Source organism: Limanda limanda, chromosome 11, assembly GCF_963576545.1.
Source record: "Limanda limanda chromosome 11, fLimLim1.1, whole genome shotgun sequence".
NCBI classification, from domain to species: domain Eukaryota; kingdom Metazoa; phylum Chordata; class Actinopteri; order Pleuronectiformes; family Pleuronectidae; genus Limanda; species Limanda limanda.
In genome coordinates, this window is record NC_083646.1 from 11653845 (window position 1) to 11668914 (window position 15070).

Here is a 15070-nt window from a genome sequence, read left to right on the forward strand (position 1 = left end):
TGTGATGTCAGTCTGTCGACGGCACAGATAATAATGTGAGTGTGTACGTGTATCTAACAGTATGCAAATGTATGAAAAGGTGATGTACACAAAGGCTTTATGAATTTATTAGTGCAAAGACGATTGATTTAGAATCAGCCAAGGAAACAATGATAACAAGCAAATGATAGCACTTTGTAAAATGCTTTGAGAACAGAAATAAATATTTTATTAAGAGATTAAATGTTAACTATCTTTGTTTTGTTTGCCAGTGCATAAAAGCTTTATGAGTGGACAATATTTCCTATTTGGAGGTTAGATGGGTTTACCAGAAAAAGACGACAATCTCAGTGTGTCACCTATTTTATCAAAATCATCGGTGTTCATATCAAATAATGTCTCAACTTGCTGTGAATTTACATGTTGATCATTTGGTTTTAAATGTCTTATTGAGATTATATTTTATGACTATGGAAATCTCACTTTTAACAGAAGTGGAGCCTACAATAATTTAACCCTAAACTGAAAGATCTAAGAGTAGAGAGGGTTTTTTATTTTGTAAAAATATATTTTGTCCTTTAAGCAAATCGGTGCTAAAAGATACTAAGGACAGATTATGTCATATGTTGCACATGCACAAGCATTTCCAGTAAAACCATGACGCACTTCAGCTCATTTCCAGAGAACAATCAGAGAACGACTGGTTGTAACTGGTCCGGACCTCGTTGAGACATTTTTCTCAGACACCGTTTGTTGACACATGTTGGAGCAGGTCAACATTCTTGATTTGCTTCCCCTGACTCATATAAAACAATATAAGTTTATATTATCACAACCTGCATGTTGGGTTTGCCAATTTGGTTATTATGAATGGTGTTTTACATGGCCTCCCCTTGTATTGACTGTAACTGATGTTTATAATAATGCATAATATACAGCCTTGAATAAAAACTATGTTTTCTGTAATACACTGTGTTGATGGATCTTTAACTATAGTTTGGCCTTGCGCAAAAGAACAAGATATCTAAATGGAAACGTCTTGTAAATTGCATTCATACTTCTGTGTGTATACGTGAGAGTTTGTGTGTTTGTGTGTGTGTGTGTGTGTGTGTGTGTGTGTGTGTGTGTGTGTGTGTGTGTAAGAGAGTATGTGTGTGTTAGCAGCTCAAGTGGATCTTCCCAGCTCTTGTGTGTCTGTTTCTGTGTGTATCCCTGTAGCAACAGTCTGTGTCTGCCTGTCTGACTCAAAGGCTTCACTGTACTGTATCACAAACCCTGCTGCTCTTTGACGCAGATGAGCAAATACTGGTGTTTGACATAGAGGGATGGGGAGACTGGACAAAATCGGTGGGGGGGGTATACTTGAGGCGTCTGGGTTTAAGGTCCTGATTGTGATTTTCCATGTGATGCACTCTGAAAAAAAGGGATTTGTTTTAGAGCCCGACTGATGGAGAGTTTGCGATAAACTGCTCACCAATATTAAGGTGTAGAAAACTTCCGATATCGGTTTATCAGCAGATTATATAATATGTATATAAAAATTGGGAAAGATTGCTCAGACATAATTCTCCAACTATTTTGGCAGAGAAATGTAACAGAGGCTTGATATTTTACAGTTTACGCATAAAACAAACAGTGAATAACTAAAGAAAAAGAGAGAATAAATACAAACATATATAAAGAACTTGAATTAAGAAAATAAATACATCTGCTTATGATAAATGTCTTTTCTGCATAATTTATTCTTAAAATTTCATGTTGACATATTTCAACACACTCTGATACGATATAACTGTGAGAGGCTCGTATCAACTGAAATCTTCGACCAGGCTCTAATGTTTTTACAAATGATCAAATGTAGCTTATGTCATTAATGCAAAACTAATCAAAATCAAATTATGAGAGTCAAATTATGCATTCATTCTCATTGCAGAAAAAAAAGCTACATTTACAAGCTGAAAAGAAAAATACTGTCCTCAAAGAAAAGACAATTTACCAGAGCTAGGAGAAATGTTTGCATAAAAGAGGCAGCACTGATCCACTAAGTTTTTTATTTCATCACTGGTTGTTTAGAGTTGGCCCCAAGTGGAATATGTGCGCGCTGATGTTCTCTTAGTCACTATGACACAGAATCCCATTACGCTCCATTAACTGTGCTTTACTCTGTTGAGACTTGACGTTCAGTAACTTGTGTGAGTACATTATCCCCAGGTATTCACTTATCAAAGTGATTTCATGTTAAATGTAACGTAAAATGAGCCTTGAAATACTTGAGGAAAGCAAAGTTTGGGTTTATTTATTTGTGCATAAAGTGAACACGTGCAGGAACATTCACAGAGGAGAAGAACAGCTGAGGGCAACAGGAGAAGCTGTGGCACCCAACAGGGCTTTACTGCACTGGTGATATACAGACAGGGTTAAAGAAACACGTACCGAAAGTATTTGTTAAAGGAGCTCGGGACATTTTCTCTTCTGTGATTCCATTAATTCTGAGGCTGTATAGGGCCCTTCTACAGTCAGTGCTGCCTGCCATGTGTTTCCATTTACCTGGCCTGGATACATCTGAGCATAACGTTCCCAGTGCAGTTATTACCCGGAGCCCTGTGTGGTCACACACCACAGGGGGCGCCCTCTGTTGTGAACTTAATGCAATAGCCATCCACATTTCACAGACAGCGAGGCCCTCTCAGCACATTTGTCCGTTTGAAAGGAATTTCTTGCAGACAAAGAGCGAGTTCCATTTACAGCTCAAATCACCCGGCCTCATATGAGATCTGGTGAGTTCTGGACCCCTGGGTTCATACCACAGTGACAGAAAAGATGGAGGGTGCAGCTTGTGTAAAGATGAAACTTGTCCAAAAAAGACATTGTGCAGCGGTGGCGTGGATATTAAAGCACAGAGAGTGTGTTGTTCGATCTTCTGCGTCTTCCCAGTGGACAGGTTCTGGGTGTCTTCTCAAACTCAATATATCAGATGATTAAGTCTTCCCTCAGGTCTGCTGGGATGACTGCGCGTTTGATAAACTACAAATACACGGTGTTTGGTCAACCCAACCAAATGGATGGAAAATATTGTCTCAGTTGGCAGACCGGCCGATCTATAAACCTTGTGTTGTTTGTGTTAGTAGTTGCCAGCGCCGGCCGACTTGCTCCAATCATAACTTTTGTCCTCGTGTGCGACAGAAGCTTCTGATTTCATCCTGCGATTACAGGCAGTGTCCACGGGGAAAAAACACAAGGCCACATATTTTTCTTTCGGGGAACATCCCTGTGTGTTCTACCTGGGGATCTCATAAGTCCCAGCACATGTCCGTTTCCTGGAACCAGCACGCATCTTTCCATGCCTGCACCCCCTCGCCCCCTCACCCCCGCCCGTCAGGCTCTCCCTCTTGACCAGTGTTAGAGGCTCCTGCAGGTGCCCCTCCCATGGGCAGCCCGCTCAGGAAAGCATCCCGCTGTGTAGACGAGACGAGGCTGCAGCCCGGGCCAGGTTCACGCTGGGAGGTGTATAAGAGGCTCCCATTCTCTCCAGACATACACACACACACAAAAAAGATTCCCTTAGCACGCTGCCTCCGCCTGCCCTCCTCTAAAATCCAATCTCCCCATCTGTTTTCCCTCTCTCAATCATTTTCTGTCGCCTCCACACTCTCTGCCTTGCCTACACTCTCATTCCTCTGCATGCTCCTATCCCCTTATATGAAGTTAATTCACCAGACGCTTTGGGATTATGAATGACGGAAACTCTTGAAAGAATTCCAGATTTCGACTCCTGCAACGTCACAGCGGCACCGATCAAAGGCACAAAATCAATAGACCTCATGATGCCCACGCATGTAGTCAACACGGCCTTAAAAAAAACTGCTTGTAATTGCTGGTTTGACAGCAAACTCTGAAACCCAGGAGCTCACAGTGTCTCTTTGTTCAGTCCATGGTAACCCCACTGTGAGGCGCCCTCCTTCCCATCACGTCCCCTGACTTTACACCTCGGTGTCAGCCGCCAGGATCAGGCCAGACCCAGGCGTGTGTGCCTTGAAGGCCGGAGGTTACATCAACCGACATACACATTACGGGTTCGCACTCCAGCTCTTACGAGGAAAGACAGTAAATATGGCGCGTCTGCCCCTCTCGCTGTGTTTCACCGTGTCTCTGAGCGGCGCTGCCTCCTCCTCCTGGCGGCACTCTGCCCGTAAACAGTCATCCCTGTCAGCTCCGGCCTCACAGCTCCCCTGACCTCTGACCTCCTGACACTTCACTCATCCGAGCGCCACGCTGTGTTCATGCAGGGAGATCATGGCTGGGGAGAGTCAGTTCCCAATACCATGACACTGGTCCAGATTACAACTAAAGCTTGTGTTGGCTTTTATGCATTACTGCTGAAAAGATGAATCCATCTATCGATTAGTTAATATGAGAGTATGTCAGAAATAATTGGTTGATAGTTTCAGCTATTTCTCATGAACAATTACCCAACACTGGTTCCACTACTGAATATTTGGAACTATGGACAAAGCAGGATCTCTAAAGACAAAACCTTGGATATTAGAAAATGTAAATGAGCATTTTCTGTTATTTTCTCATTATGGTGACTAAAGAAGGAATCAGGAACATTATCAGCAGACCAAATATTCTAATTCTAAAAATAGTTTTGGTTGAAACCCTCTAATGCATATAAAAAAGACAGTCTGTTTTTATGATGTTGTGCCTCCTTGCTGTCTAAAAGGTGTATTTCAAACATATCTATGAATGATTTCATTCAGTGATGTTAAAATTAAAGAATTAAATTAAATCTAGAGAAGTCAAGACTTTATGTATAAACCTGTTAAACTCAATGGGTAAGAAAGATCCCAGCAGGGTCACAGTCTGCGTGAGCGGTTGAGGAGTGAACACTGAAGTCTAACAGAACTAGACAGCCACCTGCAGGTGAGACTGACACCGTCTGTGTCTGCAACCAAACTCTTATTTGCCCCTGCTGAGCATTCCTCTCCTTCATTTCCTCACAGAAGCCACACTACTAATAAAAGGAATAAACTATTTGTGGTTTAAAAAAAGGAGAAATTGTATAATAAGCTCGTATTCAGACTTATAAAAATGCTTCCTCAGACAAAAGACCATATCCATGAACGTGCATGAAAGTCTTATTTTCTTGTGACTTAATGTTGGTAAACAGCAGAGTTGTCTCCTCCCTGATAAAACAGGAGCTTCGACCCACAAACAGAAGAATCTACTGAACCAAGCCTGTATCACAAACTAGTTACGAGATCTATTTTTTGTCCACTGTAATGAGTGTGGACAGTTTGTCTGTGTCCAAAGCTCAGTGTGGACCTTCATCTATTCATTATGTATGTGCCAAGTTAACCTTTTGGTCACTGTTGTCATTACACAAACATGATGCCACGTCCTTGAAGATTTTATCAGCAGAGGTTAGTAACAGCTATAAAATGGCTGCACTTGTTCTCCCGTATCTTTGTTACACGACACGTTCTCCCTCTTGTCTGTACATCCAGCTCAGGTGGCTCAGTAACTGACCCATCCTGGTAACAGTGTCCCCAGGGGAGGACGCCTCCCATCCCCAGGGGTCAACACCGCAAGAATGAGCTCTGGTCATGCGGAAAATATCAAATACTGTATCTAGGCAGAAAATAGGAATACTGACATTTTCTCCCAAATATGGTAGATTAAAGTGTATATAAACTATTTTTGCTTGTATCAAATGTTCAAATGTCCAATTTTTTTTTGGTAAAGATTATTAGACTTCTATTTTTGCAGACTGTTTCTTGAAAGTGACGTTACAATTTCTTGAGTCAACTACCTGACCATGACCTTCAGGTTTGAATTTTAAAAACAAAGTACAAATATTCCCTGTCTTAATAGATGAACGTAAACAAAACCAGTGTTGTGATCGGAAACTAGTACTGACCCTTTTGAAACAAACCATTTCCTCTAAGACATGGAGCCCGATTCTGATCAAACTGAAAACAGCAGAGTTCTGCAGACTGGTTTCATCGCCCAGGACGCAGGACAAAAGAACCTCCACTATGGGCCTTGCTGCTGCTGCTGGTTGTTGAATCTGTTGCTCCATGTCGCCCCCACACAGCGTTCTCACCTTCCACAGTAAACCTGCACCCACTGGCCGTGTCCCTGAGCTCCTGGGTGGTCAGTAACGGAACACCTGTACCTGCCGGGCTGACTCGGAGTAAACCCAGCGCATCAGAACACACTGGGATGCTTTGGTCTGTCTATGAACATGACGTAGGGCTTATCCTGCTTCTGGGTCTGGGTCCGATTCTCAAGTATAAGATTACAGATGTGACAACCTGCAGCCATGTTCAGATTGATAGATTGAGTGGCGTCCATGCTCCTGACAGATTAGAAAGCAATCTACATTAAAATGCTGGGAAAAAATATGGCAACCAGCGATGGACATGAGTGGTCATGTTTAAAATAAATCCCATTGGAATTTTATACAGAATATTTTAGTGATATGAATGTAATTACATAAGCCTGGTGATGTGAGTGTATGTTTTTGTTTAATTTTATTCTTATTTTATTCAACTTTCCTGTTTTGGTGCGAGGAGAGATGTTTCTTGTGTTTTAATGAGGTTCAAAACTGTGACAAAAATGGTTCTGTGCCCCTTAGGAAGTTAAAACATATGTAATTCCTGTTAGAAACTCAAATAAAAAGAAGAAATATGCCAGCAACAGGTGATGTTTGCAGAGACACTCAAACTGCAGATCATATTAGAATTCATCCATAGCAGTTGTTGACGTCATAGTGTTATAACTATGACAATGAGCTACACCGGACACATATACTACTGTCCTGTCAGTCAACATGCTGCTGCTGATCATGACAGAAAGACGTCCATTGGAGATTTTCAAAATTGTGTGTGATCTGCACATTTTCTTGCTTATATTTAATTAAGGCTCAGAAATAAAACAATATCAATAATTATCACCATGTAATATTAATCAATTTCAATATAACAAATGATCGCTATTATGCATTGTGAAAACACTGTGCGGAGGTACAACACATAATTGATCAACGTCAGAGATCGACCCCACTGTTTTTCATTGTCTGCTTGTGAAGATTAGTTTAAAACCACTTCACTCAGGAGAAATAATCTTCAAGTCTCAATCTAAACAGTCTAAAACTAAACAGAAATAATAATGTGATATCATTTTGGCCCATATCACCCAGCCCCTTACACAGGGAAATCATGAGTCAGGATTTCAGAGCATAGTGCTATTGAAACATGACGGACAAATGAATGTTTGCGTTTTTCTGTGACACAAAAGGTGGAAAACTAAGTTAAAAAATCAACAGGAACCCCAGAACTAATAAATGAAGAAAAAACAACATCCTGACACATCTTTTAAAGTTCCTGTGAAGCTTTTCGATAAAAACCTACCTTGACTCAATGTGCAGGCCTGTTTGGAGACATGCGCTCGGGCTCAGCTCCTTCTCCTCCAGTGGAAACTTTACTGGCTCCTCTAAACTCACTGGGGGTGGTGGGGGGGTGATGAAATGTGGAAGCAGGTGAGACAGCAGCAAACTCATCCACCACACCTGATGACGTTACCGAATAACTAGAGAGGGCCCAACAATCAATCCCTTTAAAGTCAATCAAGCTGCACCAAACTTCACACGCTCATAGATATCAGTTCTATGAATGTGACTTATCTAATTTGATCAAGATCCGTGAGTTGTCTCCTGGGGAAAACAGAGAAAATATTGAAAAAGTCCAACCTCCCAATGTTGAAGGACGAGAAAAACAAAAACCCTGATCCAGATCCGCACCAAAAATCAAAGGGCTCTTCCCTGACCCCCACCGCATGGTTTCCCCAAGTTTCACGGTAATCGATCAGCTGTTTTTTCTATAATCTCACTTATAAACAAACAAACAAGCAAACATCCAGGGGTGAAAACGTGACCTCGCCGGCGGAAGTAAACACGAGTTGCTCTCTGGCGCCATCTTGAGGCGTCGTCGTTAAACAACCGGAGGCGGAAACAGCGAGACACGGAGCTCGCACCCACAACAACACAACCTGCAGAGGCTGGCTAACGTGTCCGGAGGCCGCTGGACGGGTTTCACCTTCTACTTTCACGCTGAGAGGAAAATCCCCGTTGGACAAGACCTTGATGTCATTTTGTGGAACTCATAACGGCGGGTGAGTGCCTCGCATCGGGCTGTTTGTGACCGTCTCCCCCGTGTAGCTGCTCCCTGTTAGCCCCGGCTAGCTAGCTGACATTAGCATGTTTATATAATCATGGCGGACTGCTGCCGGGCTCCGGTGCACATATCTATGATGGTGCACGGTGGTTTGTCTTTTATTTACGTGTTGCACCAGAAGAGGAAACGTGTGTTCACATGTTGCTGCTCATGGGCAGAGACACGTGGTCACCATTAACTAAAAATCATTAAAAGAGTCCATTCTCACTTTTGTCAAAACCTGTCAAACAATAACACAGGGGTCAGCTGATGACAGGGGGGTTAGCTCGAGGAAACATCATCATAAATAAGTTCATTTGTGTTTCCTTGTTTATCTTATATTTGTTTTGTGTCTTCTCAGACGCCGCAGCAAATGGGACCAGCCCGGTCCCGGCCCCGGCCCCGGGGGGCTGGGGGAGGCGGAGGCGGCGCCCACCGGGGCTCTGGACGCTGCCGCCGCCGTGGCTGCCAAGATCAATGCCATGTTGGTGGCCAAGGGCAAACTCAAGCCCTCGCAGATTGGACCCCCAGGACCTCCGGAGAAGGTAAAGAGCAATAACAGAGACCACCTTAAAACCTGCAGTCCTGTCAGGGGGACGTGGTTTAACCACATCACAAACCAGATCAGATTAGCAACTTCATAAATGAGTGTCAACATAAACTGAACGACAACCTTCATGTAGGTGGGATGTTTTTCAGATTTGCTCTATTTAATAGCATTTTTTTTTGATAGGTGTGAGAAATGAACTGCTAAATGAGCCTACATCACGATGAGACAATAATAACTTGTCTCGTATCAGACCCCAGATCGTTAATTAATGACGTTTAAAAGCTCGGCCAATATTAATACAACTTTGTTTGTCTGTAGAGTGATGTTTGTGACTGTCTTATTTCAGATCAACCGATACCGAGTACCAATCCAATACAAGAGCATTTCAAGAAATAAGAGCTTATTTATTCAACAGTCTGAGAGAAATTTGACTCGAATATATAGCTTAGTAGTAAAAGTTAAGATATTCTATTTGAATGGACAAACAGCAGATCCTGAGTTAAGTTAAGTTGACGATAGAGATCGGGACTCAGTTATCAACACATCTCTCTCGCTCAAGACTAAATACTTATAGAGTCCGCATTATCTTGTGGCCCAAGAATTTATCTGTCTACAATTATTTTGTGGCAAAGTGTCGTCTCATCTTGTTCAATCACATTAGAGAATATGTGACAGCTCTACAGTATTCTGGGGGAAGATATTAGTCTCATATGCGGAAGTTCACCATTTCCTCTCTGGACTCCTCCTCATTCAGATGATGGGTGTTGGGAAGTCTCCAGTGCCAACGAAAGCCAAAGATGACCTGGTAGTAGCCGAGGTTGAGATCAACGACGTCCCGATCACCTGTCGGAATCTCTTGACGCGTGGACAAACCCAGGATGAGGTCAGCAGCAACATGTTCAATCATATCTTAGCCTTAAGTTCATCAGTCGGCTTGGGAATTAAAAGTTGATATATTTTGTACTTGCAGATCAGTAAAGTAAGCGGCGCTGCGGTTTCAACCAGAGGGCGTTTCATGACGTCAGAGGAGAAAGGCAAAGCTCTACCAGGGTGACTTCTCGTTTTTTTTTTTTTAGCAACTGATAAAACCTGTTGTTTACTGTTTATTAATACTACCTTTGTTACTGCTCTTTCCACACAGAGATCGACCTCTGTATCTCCATGTTCAAGGACAGACGAGAGAACTTGTGGACAGTCAGTATTTTGTCAAACTTCCATTAATCAATAATAGATCGACGTCTTCAGGTTGACAGTAATTACATTCATTTTTTTTTTTTAACCCGTGTTTTCCAGGGGCAGTTAATAGAATCAAGGAAATAATCACCAATGGTGTGGTCAAGGCTGCAACTGCCTCCTCATCATCTTCTTCATCCTTCACCCCAAGTTCGGTCACAATTTACCACCAGCATAACCCGCCTCCACCCTCGCTGCCCCCCATTAACCACCACAAACCACACTTTCAGTCGGGGGTAAGGAGTCTCTGTTGAGTCATTTTAATTTTCATAAACTAAGATGTTGCAATGACATGGTCAGTATTCACCTTAAAAAATGATTTTATAGTATATATTTTCTTCCCAAAACTCGTGGTTGGTGGATGTTATGTTGCAGACAGTTATACTTGTGCCCTTTTTTCGTCTTTGTGTTTCAGATGCATTATGTTCAGGATAAAATTTTTGTGGGACTGGAGCATGCTATCCACGGGTTTGTGGTCAAAGAGCGGGTGGAGGGCCCCGGGTGTTCTTACCTGCAGCACATTCAGGCCGAGACTGGGGCCAAAGTCTTCCTCAGAGGAAAGGGCTCAGGTTGTTTGGAACCTGCCTCTGGACGAGAGGCCTTCGAACCCATGTACATCTACATCAGGTCAGGGTAATTTGAAACCCTTCTTTTCGGACATGATTATATCGCTTGTGCAATACTCTCTGGAGCTAAATTCAACCTTTTCCTCTCCAGTCATCCTAAACCAGAAGGACTCGCAGCAGCAAAAACCTTGTGTGAGAACCTTCTTCAGACTGTGAGTAAATAACTGTTACTGTAAAATGAGTAACCTCCTATTTCCACTACAACTGGAATTGTGATTCCGAACACTGTTTAAACAACACCTGAACAATTGGAGTACCATATAGTGCCATTGTTTACTGGCTGGAGGAAGACCTGCATCACTGACCAGCTGACCACAGTTATGTTGGGTGCAGATATTCCAACTATTTGGAAATGCGGCACGGCTCTTGCTGTTTAAACAGATTTAGTTGTTTAAAACACACAAATAAAACATAACAAATATTCCAGAGGTGCATAAAAACTTAGCAAATGTTCAATTCATATATTCTAGACTGATCAAACTCTTAGGCATGAATGTCACAACTATTGGTGTCTCAAAGCTACTCAGGAAAGACAGATAAATGTCAGAGAAAAAAAAAAAAAAAACATGCATTTGAAGCAACTTGAATCTGAGCTTTTACAGATGTTTCATTATGATCATACCCATTAGCACACATCAGAATTATAGAGAGTTGTGTACATTTTGTGGTAATCCTATACCATGAGATTAGCTGGTATTTCCTATACAAACAAATGTTACAAGAAAAAGATGGCGGTGCTTCTTCCAGGAGGAGATGGTGACAGGTTAGAAAGCATCCTACATTAAAATGCCTGGAAAAAAATATGTCAACCAGCGATGGACATGAGTGACCCCTCTGAGCTGGAGTTGGTCATCAAATCATTTGAATTGAAACATAATAGTTCAAAGTATTTTTCAGTATATTTATAATATGTTTTCTTTAATTCCTATATCTTTTAAGAGTTGCCTTACCTTTTTATAATTACCTGCAGTTTGTTCCAAGCCTGAAGTACATTTTTCCTTTTGCAGGTCCATGCAGAATATTCTCGCTTCCTCAATCAAATGAGTACAATGATGCCAACACAACAAGGTACACAACAGCTGGTCGTCTGTGGTCTGGATTCATGGCGTCATGAGTTGTTACTGTTGCTCCTGTCATTGAGAAATCCTCACATGCTCTGCCTCCCTCTTCCTCCTCCTCCAGGCTTTGCTCAGCCTCCAGTGGTGAATGGGATGCCTCCTCAGCTTCCTTACTACCCCCCCGCTGGATTCCAACCGGTCTACGCCATGCCTGTACCCCCACCTCAGCCCCAACCTGTCCCTCCACCGTACACCGTCCCCCTTCCCTTACCTCCTGCAGCACCCACAGGCGTGCCTCCCCAGTATATACTCCAACCCGGCCCTGTTCCAGCCCCCATCCCTGCTCCAGCTCCTCCCCCTGCTTCTGTTCAAGGCATGATGCCACAGGTAAGAGTGAGCCATGACACCCCTCATCATTATATGAAGTATTTGTATCAATAATAGTCATTTCTGATTCAAATCTACACATCAAAACAATAAATAAAACTTTGAAACTTTGCTAAAACTCAATTATGCTTCATGTTTTTCCAGATTCTTCCTCCTGCACCATTTCCTCCATCTGCTGCAGCGCCACCCAAAGCTCCACCCACTGCTGCCCCCACCAACCCACCACAGAGGAGACGCTTCACGGAGGAGGTGCCTGACGAGAGGGACAGCGGCCTGCTGGGATACCAGGTGATTAACGGCTAACCACGTTTGCAAACTGTCATTTTTCCTTGTGTTTTGTTTTCCCCTTTGCTTTTCCTTTCCTCCATCTTGTTTCCCCCATGTTTGCCTTTCGCCTCTTGTTTGTGTCTTCGCGTTTTGTATGTTTGTGTATTTTGTGTCAGGTCACTTTCATCAGCTGTTGTGTCATTCCTGTGTGAAGCTGCTCTCTTTAGTCACTGTCTGGAGTTTATCCTTCATCTTCCTCCACCCTGTCTTCACATGTTTAGTGTCCAGTGGTTGAGATTGCATGGCCTGCTGTTTCCTTTTGCTCTTCACTCCCAGTAGTTCACTTATGTGTTCAGAGCAACAATTATTTCTGATAAGCTTTAAGTATCTTTCAAAGTGGATGAGGAGAAATCTCTGTGTACTCACAGACTTGTGGTAAGCTATAACTCGCATTGACCAATTTTTCTTTCACATTGGTGCTGGGATAGGTATATTATAACAGATTATAGTGTTAGGACAGGGTTTAGTCGGGGATATGTGCTAATCGTGCCTGTGTTTTTCTGCTCATAGCATGGACCCATTCATATGACTAATTTAGGTGCAGGCTTCCCAGTGGGCAGCCCTGAGACTGCAGGACCCCCACCACCGAGTTCCTCTGGCCCGCCGATTGAGAGGGACAGGTACTGAGAGCGTTGTGATATTTGCTTATATTTGATCATAAATATATTAGACATGGTTTACTCACGCCATCTCGTCTTCTGTTCTCCAGTAGGCAACTAATGCCTCCACCACTTTTGCCTGTGAATGGAGTGAGACCCAAGATGGAGGAGAGAAGGCTGCCCCAAGGCCCCATGGGTAAGGGCATTATCCTTTGGACTGACAAATCACTGACCAAATCCAAATCCACAGTTCCTGACTGTGCCCTCGTTTATAAGCTCAGCCTGGATCTATTCACAGCCTTAATGTCGAGCTGCAGAGTGGAAAATGTAAATCCTCTCCCGGGCCGCTCGACTGGGTCTGGAGTTCAGTTGCTTTTCTTGAGATCGCACATGTAGTCGGCAAATCCACAAGTAAAATAAGTAACGCTTTTTCTTTTGGATTTGAATAATAAGCCTCCCTGCTCTTGTGGCAGATTAGATAAATGCAGCATTACATGCAGGCACACACACACACACACACACACAGCCTCAAAGTGGCCCGTATGCTTCTCATGATTCTTCCAGGATTCTGCTGCTCTGACTAGAAACCTCCAGGTAGTGAGGTGGAGCTATGACTCTCCACCTTTTGTTCAATGCTCAGTCATTTGTCTCATAAGTCGAAACCCACCGTCCCGTTCTGATGACATCATCAGTCTGGAGTGTCCGCATTCTGTTTGCTTTCCTCACTAACGAGAATCTCTCCTGTTTTTGTGTTTTTCTCTTTTTCTCTGTGTTTTTCTTCTCTTCCATGTGTCTCTGGGGCCATGCTGGATGCTGATTGGGGGTGGGGCACGACTCGTCCTGTGACGCTGTCCTGCCACTCGATTGGACAACACTGTCGCTCCCCACCGACCAATGGCTGCTCTCAAATGGCTGCCCCCCTCCTCTACTTTGCTCAAACTATGATTCAAATCTATTAACTATTTGTTTCTCCCAAAATGTGTTTGGAATAATTAACTTTCACGTGTTTTTATATGAAACATTTTGCTGTTGCTGCTGTTTTTGTGTTTCTTTTTTCTCTCCCCATATCTCTCTCTTTCTCCCCCTCTCCCCAAATCTGCCACCGTTTCCTCTCTTCTCTCTTCGTCCTCCCTCTTTCAGAGCCCGCAGCGAAAAGATTTAAAACCGGTTTGGTAGCATACACTGGGGACTCATCTGATGAAGAGGAAGACCACGGCACCTCTAAAGCCTCAGGGCCAGGTAACCCTGGGGCTGTTCCCCCGACCTCCATCTCCTCAGGCTGGACGCAGGGCTATCGCTGCCCTCCCCCACCACCCCCCCGTGCTAAAACACAGCCACAGCAGCAGTCGATGCCTTTCTGGATGGCCCCGTAAAGCAGGAAAAATCTAACCCCCCCTCAGTGCTTTCTACAGAGTCTTATAGGACGTTCAACTGAAATGAGCCCATCATTTTCCAGCACTCATCACATGGATGACAGTTCAGAGCTTCTGTGGTCTCAGCATTATTTTAGTGCTAAGGGTCTTAATGGACATTCTATTGTTCAGTTTTTTTTTCATTGCACACATGATAGTTTGAAGATGATTATTTGCCGGACTGATACTCCAAACTATTCTGTGGCTGTATAGATAAGATGAGATATTCTGCTTCGGGTTTTTTAAAAATGGAATGACAACCCTATGCCGAGTGTCTTTGTAAAATCAGTTTCACCTCCCGATCATGTTGAACATCACTGACCACTTTTCATTTCATCCCATATTTCCTACTTTTCTGCCCCTTTTACTTTTTTCTGTCCAAGTCAGTGACCCCATCCTTTCGTATTCTGTTTTGTACAGATCATATCGGACTAAATGTAGGGAAACCTGATTAATTTGTTTCATGCTTTTATGAAATAAACTTAATTTATTGCCATGTTTAAACTTGTTCTGTGTATTTTCTATAAAAGTCTGTCCTGTCATATTTGGCAAAGGGATCATTGCAAACCAATCAGTCACATCTGTAAACAGTTGTACCTGCTAAAATACAGTAAACTGATGATCTTACTGCATCTTACTCATAATAAAACTACTATTTATCCAAGGATAATAACTTTAGACTA

The 15070-nt window shown here is 42.9% G+C and overlaps 1 protein-coding gene across 1 annotated transcript; it reads left to right on the forward strand.

The window, feature by feature from the left end:
• The first annotated feature begins 8000 nt into the window (after nt 1-8000).
• khdc4 (KH domain containing 4, pre-mRNA splicing factor) lies at nt 8001-14891 on the forward strand. Its single transcript, XM_061081464.1, has 14 exons — nt 8001-8154; nt 8557-8740; nt 9500-9628; nt 9716-9795; nt 9887-9939; nt 10039-10214; nt 10394-10605; nt 10696-10756; nt 11612-11672; nt 11787-12049; nt 12194-12337; nt 12887-12996; nt 13086-13171; nt 14116-14891. Exons 1-14 carry the CDS (start codon nt 8126-8128, stop codon nt 14346-14348), a joined length of 1821 nt encoding a protein of 606 aa, XP_060937447.1. The 5' UTR covers nt 8001-8125; the 3' UTR covers nt 14349-14891.
• Nucleotides 14892-15070: the final 179 nt, after the last annotated feature.

Bases quoted from the DNA above. Each gene is read 5' to 3' on its own strand.
- khdc4 (XM_061081464.1), top strand. From the start codon at position 8,126: ATGTCATTTTGTGGAACTCATAACGGCGG. The intron at 10,215-10,393 runs GTAAGGAGTCTC...TTTGTGTTTCAG, and splicing joins AACCACACTTTCAGTCGGGG to ATGCATTATGTTCAGGATAA. The intron at 10,757-11,611 runs GTGAGTAAATAA...TTCCTTTTGCAG, and splicing joins GTGAGAACCTTCTTCAGACT to GTCCATGCAGAATATTCTCG.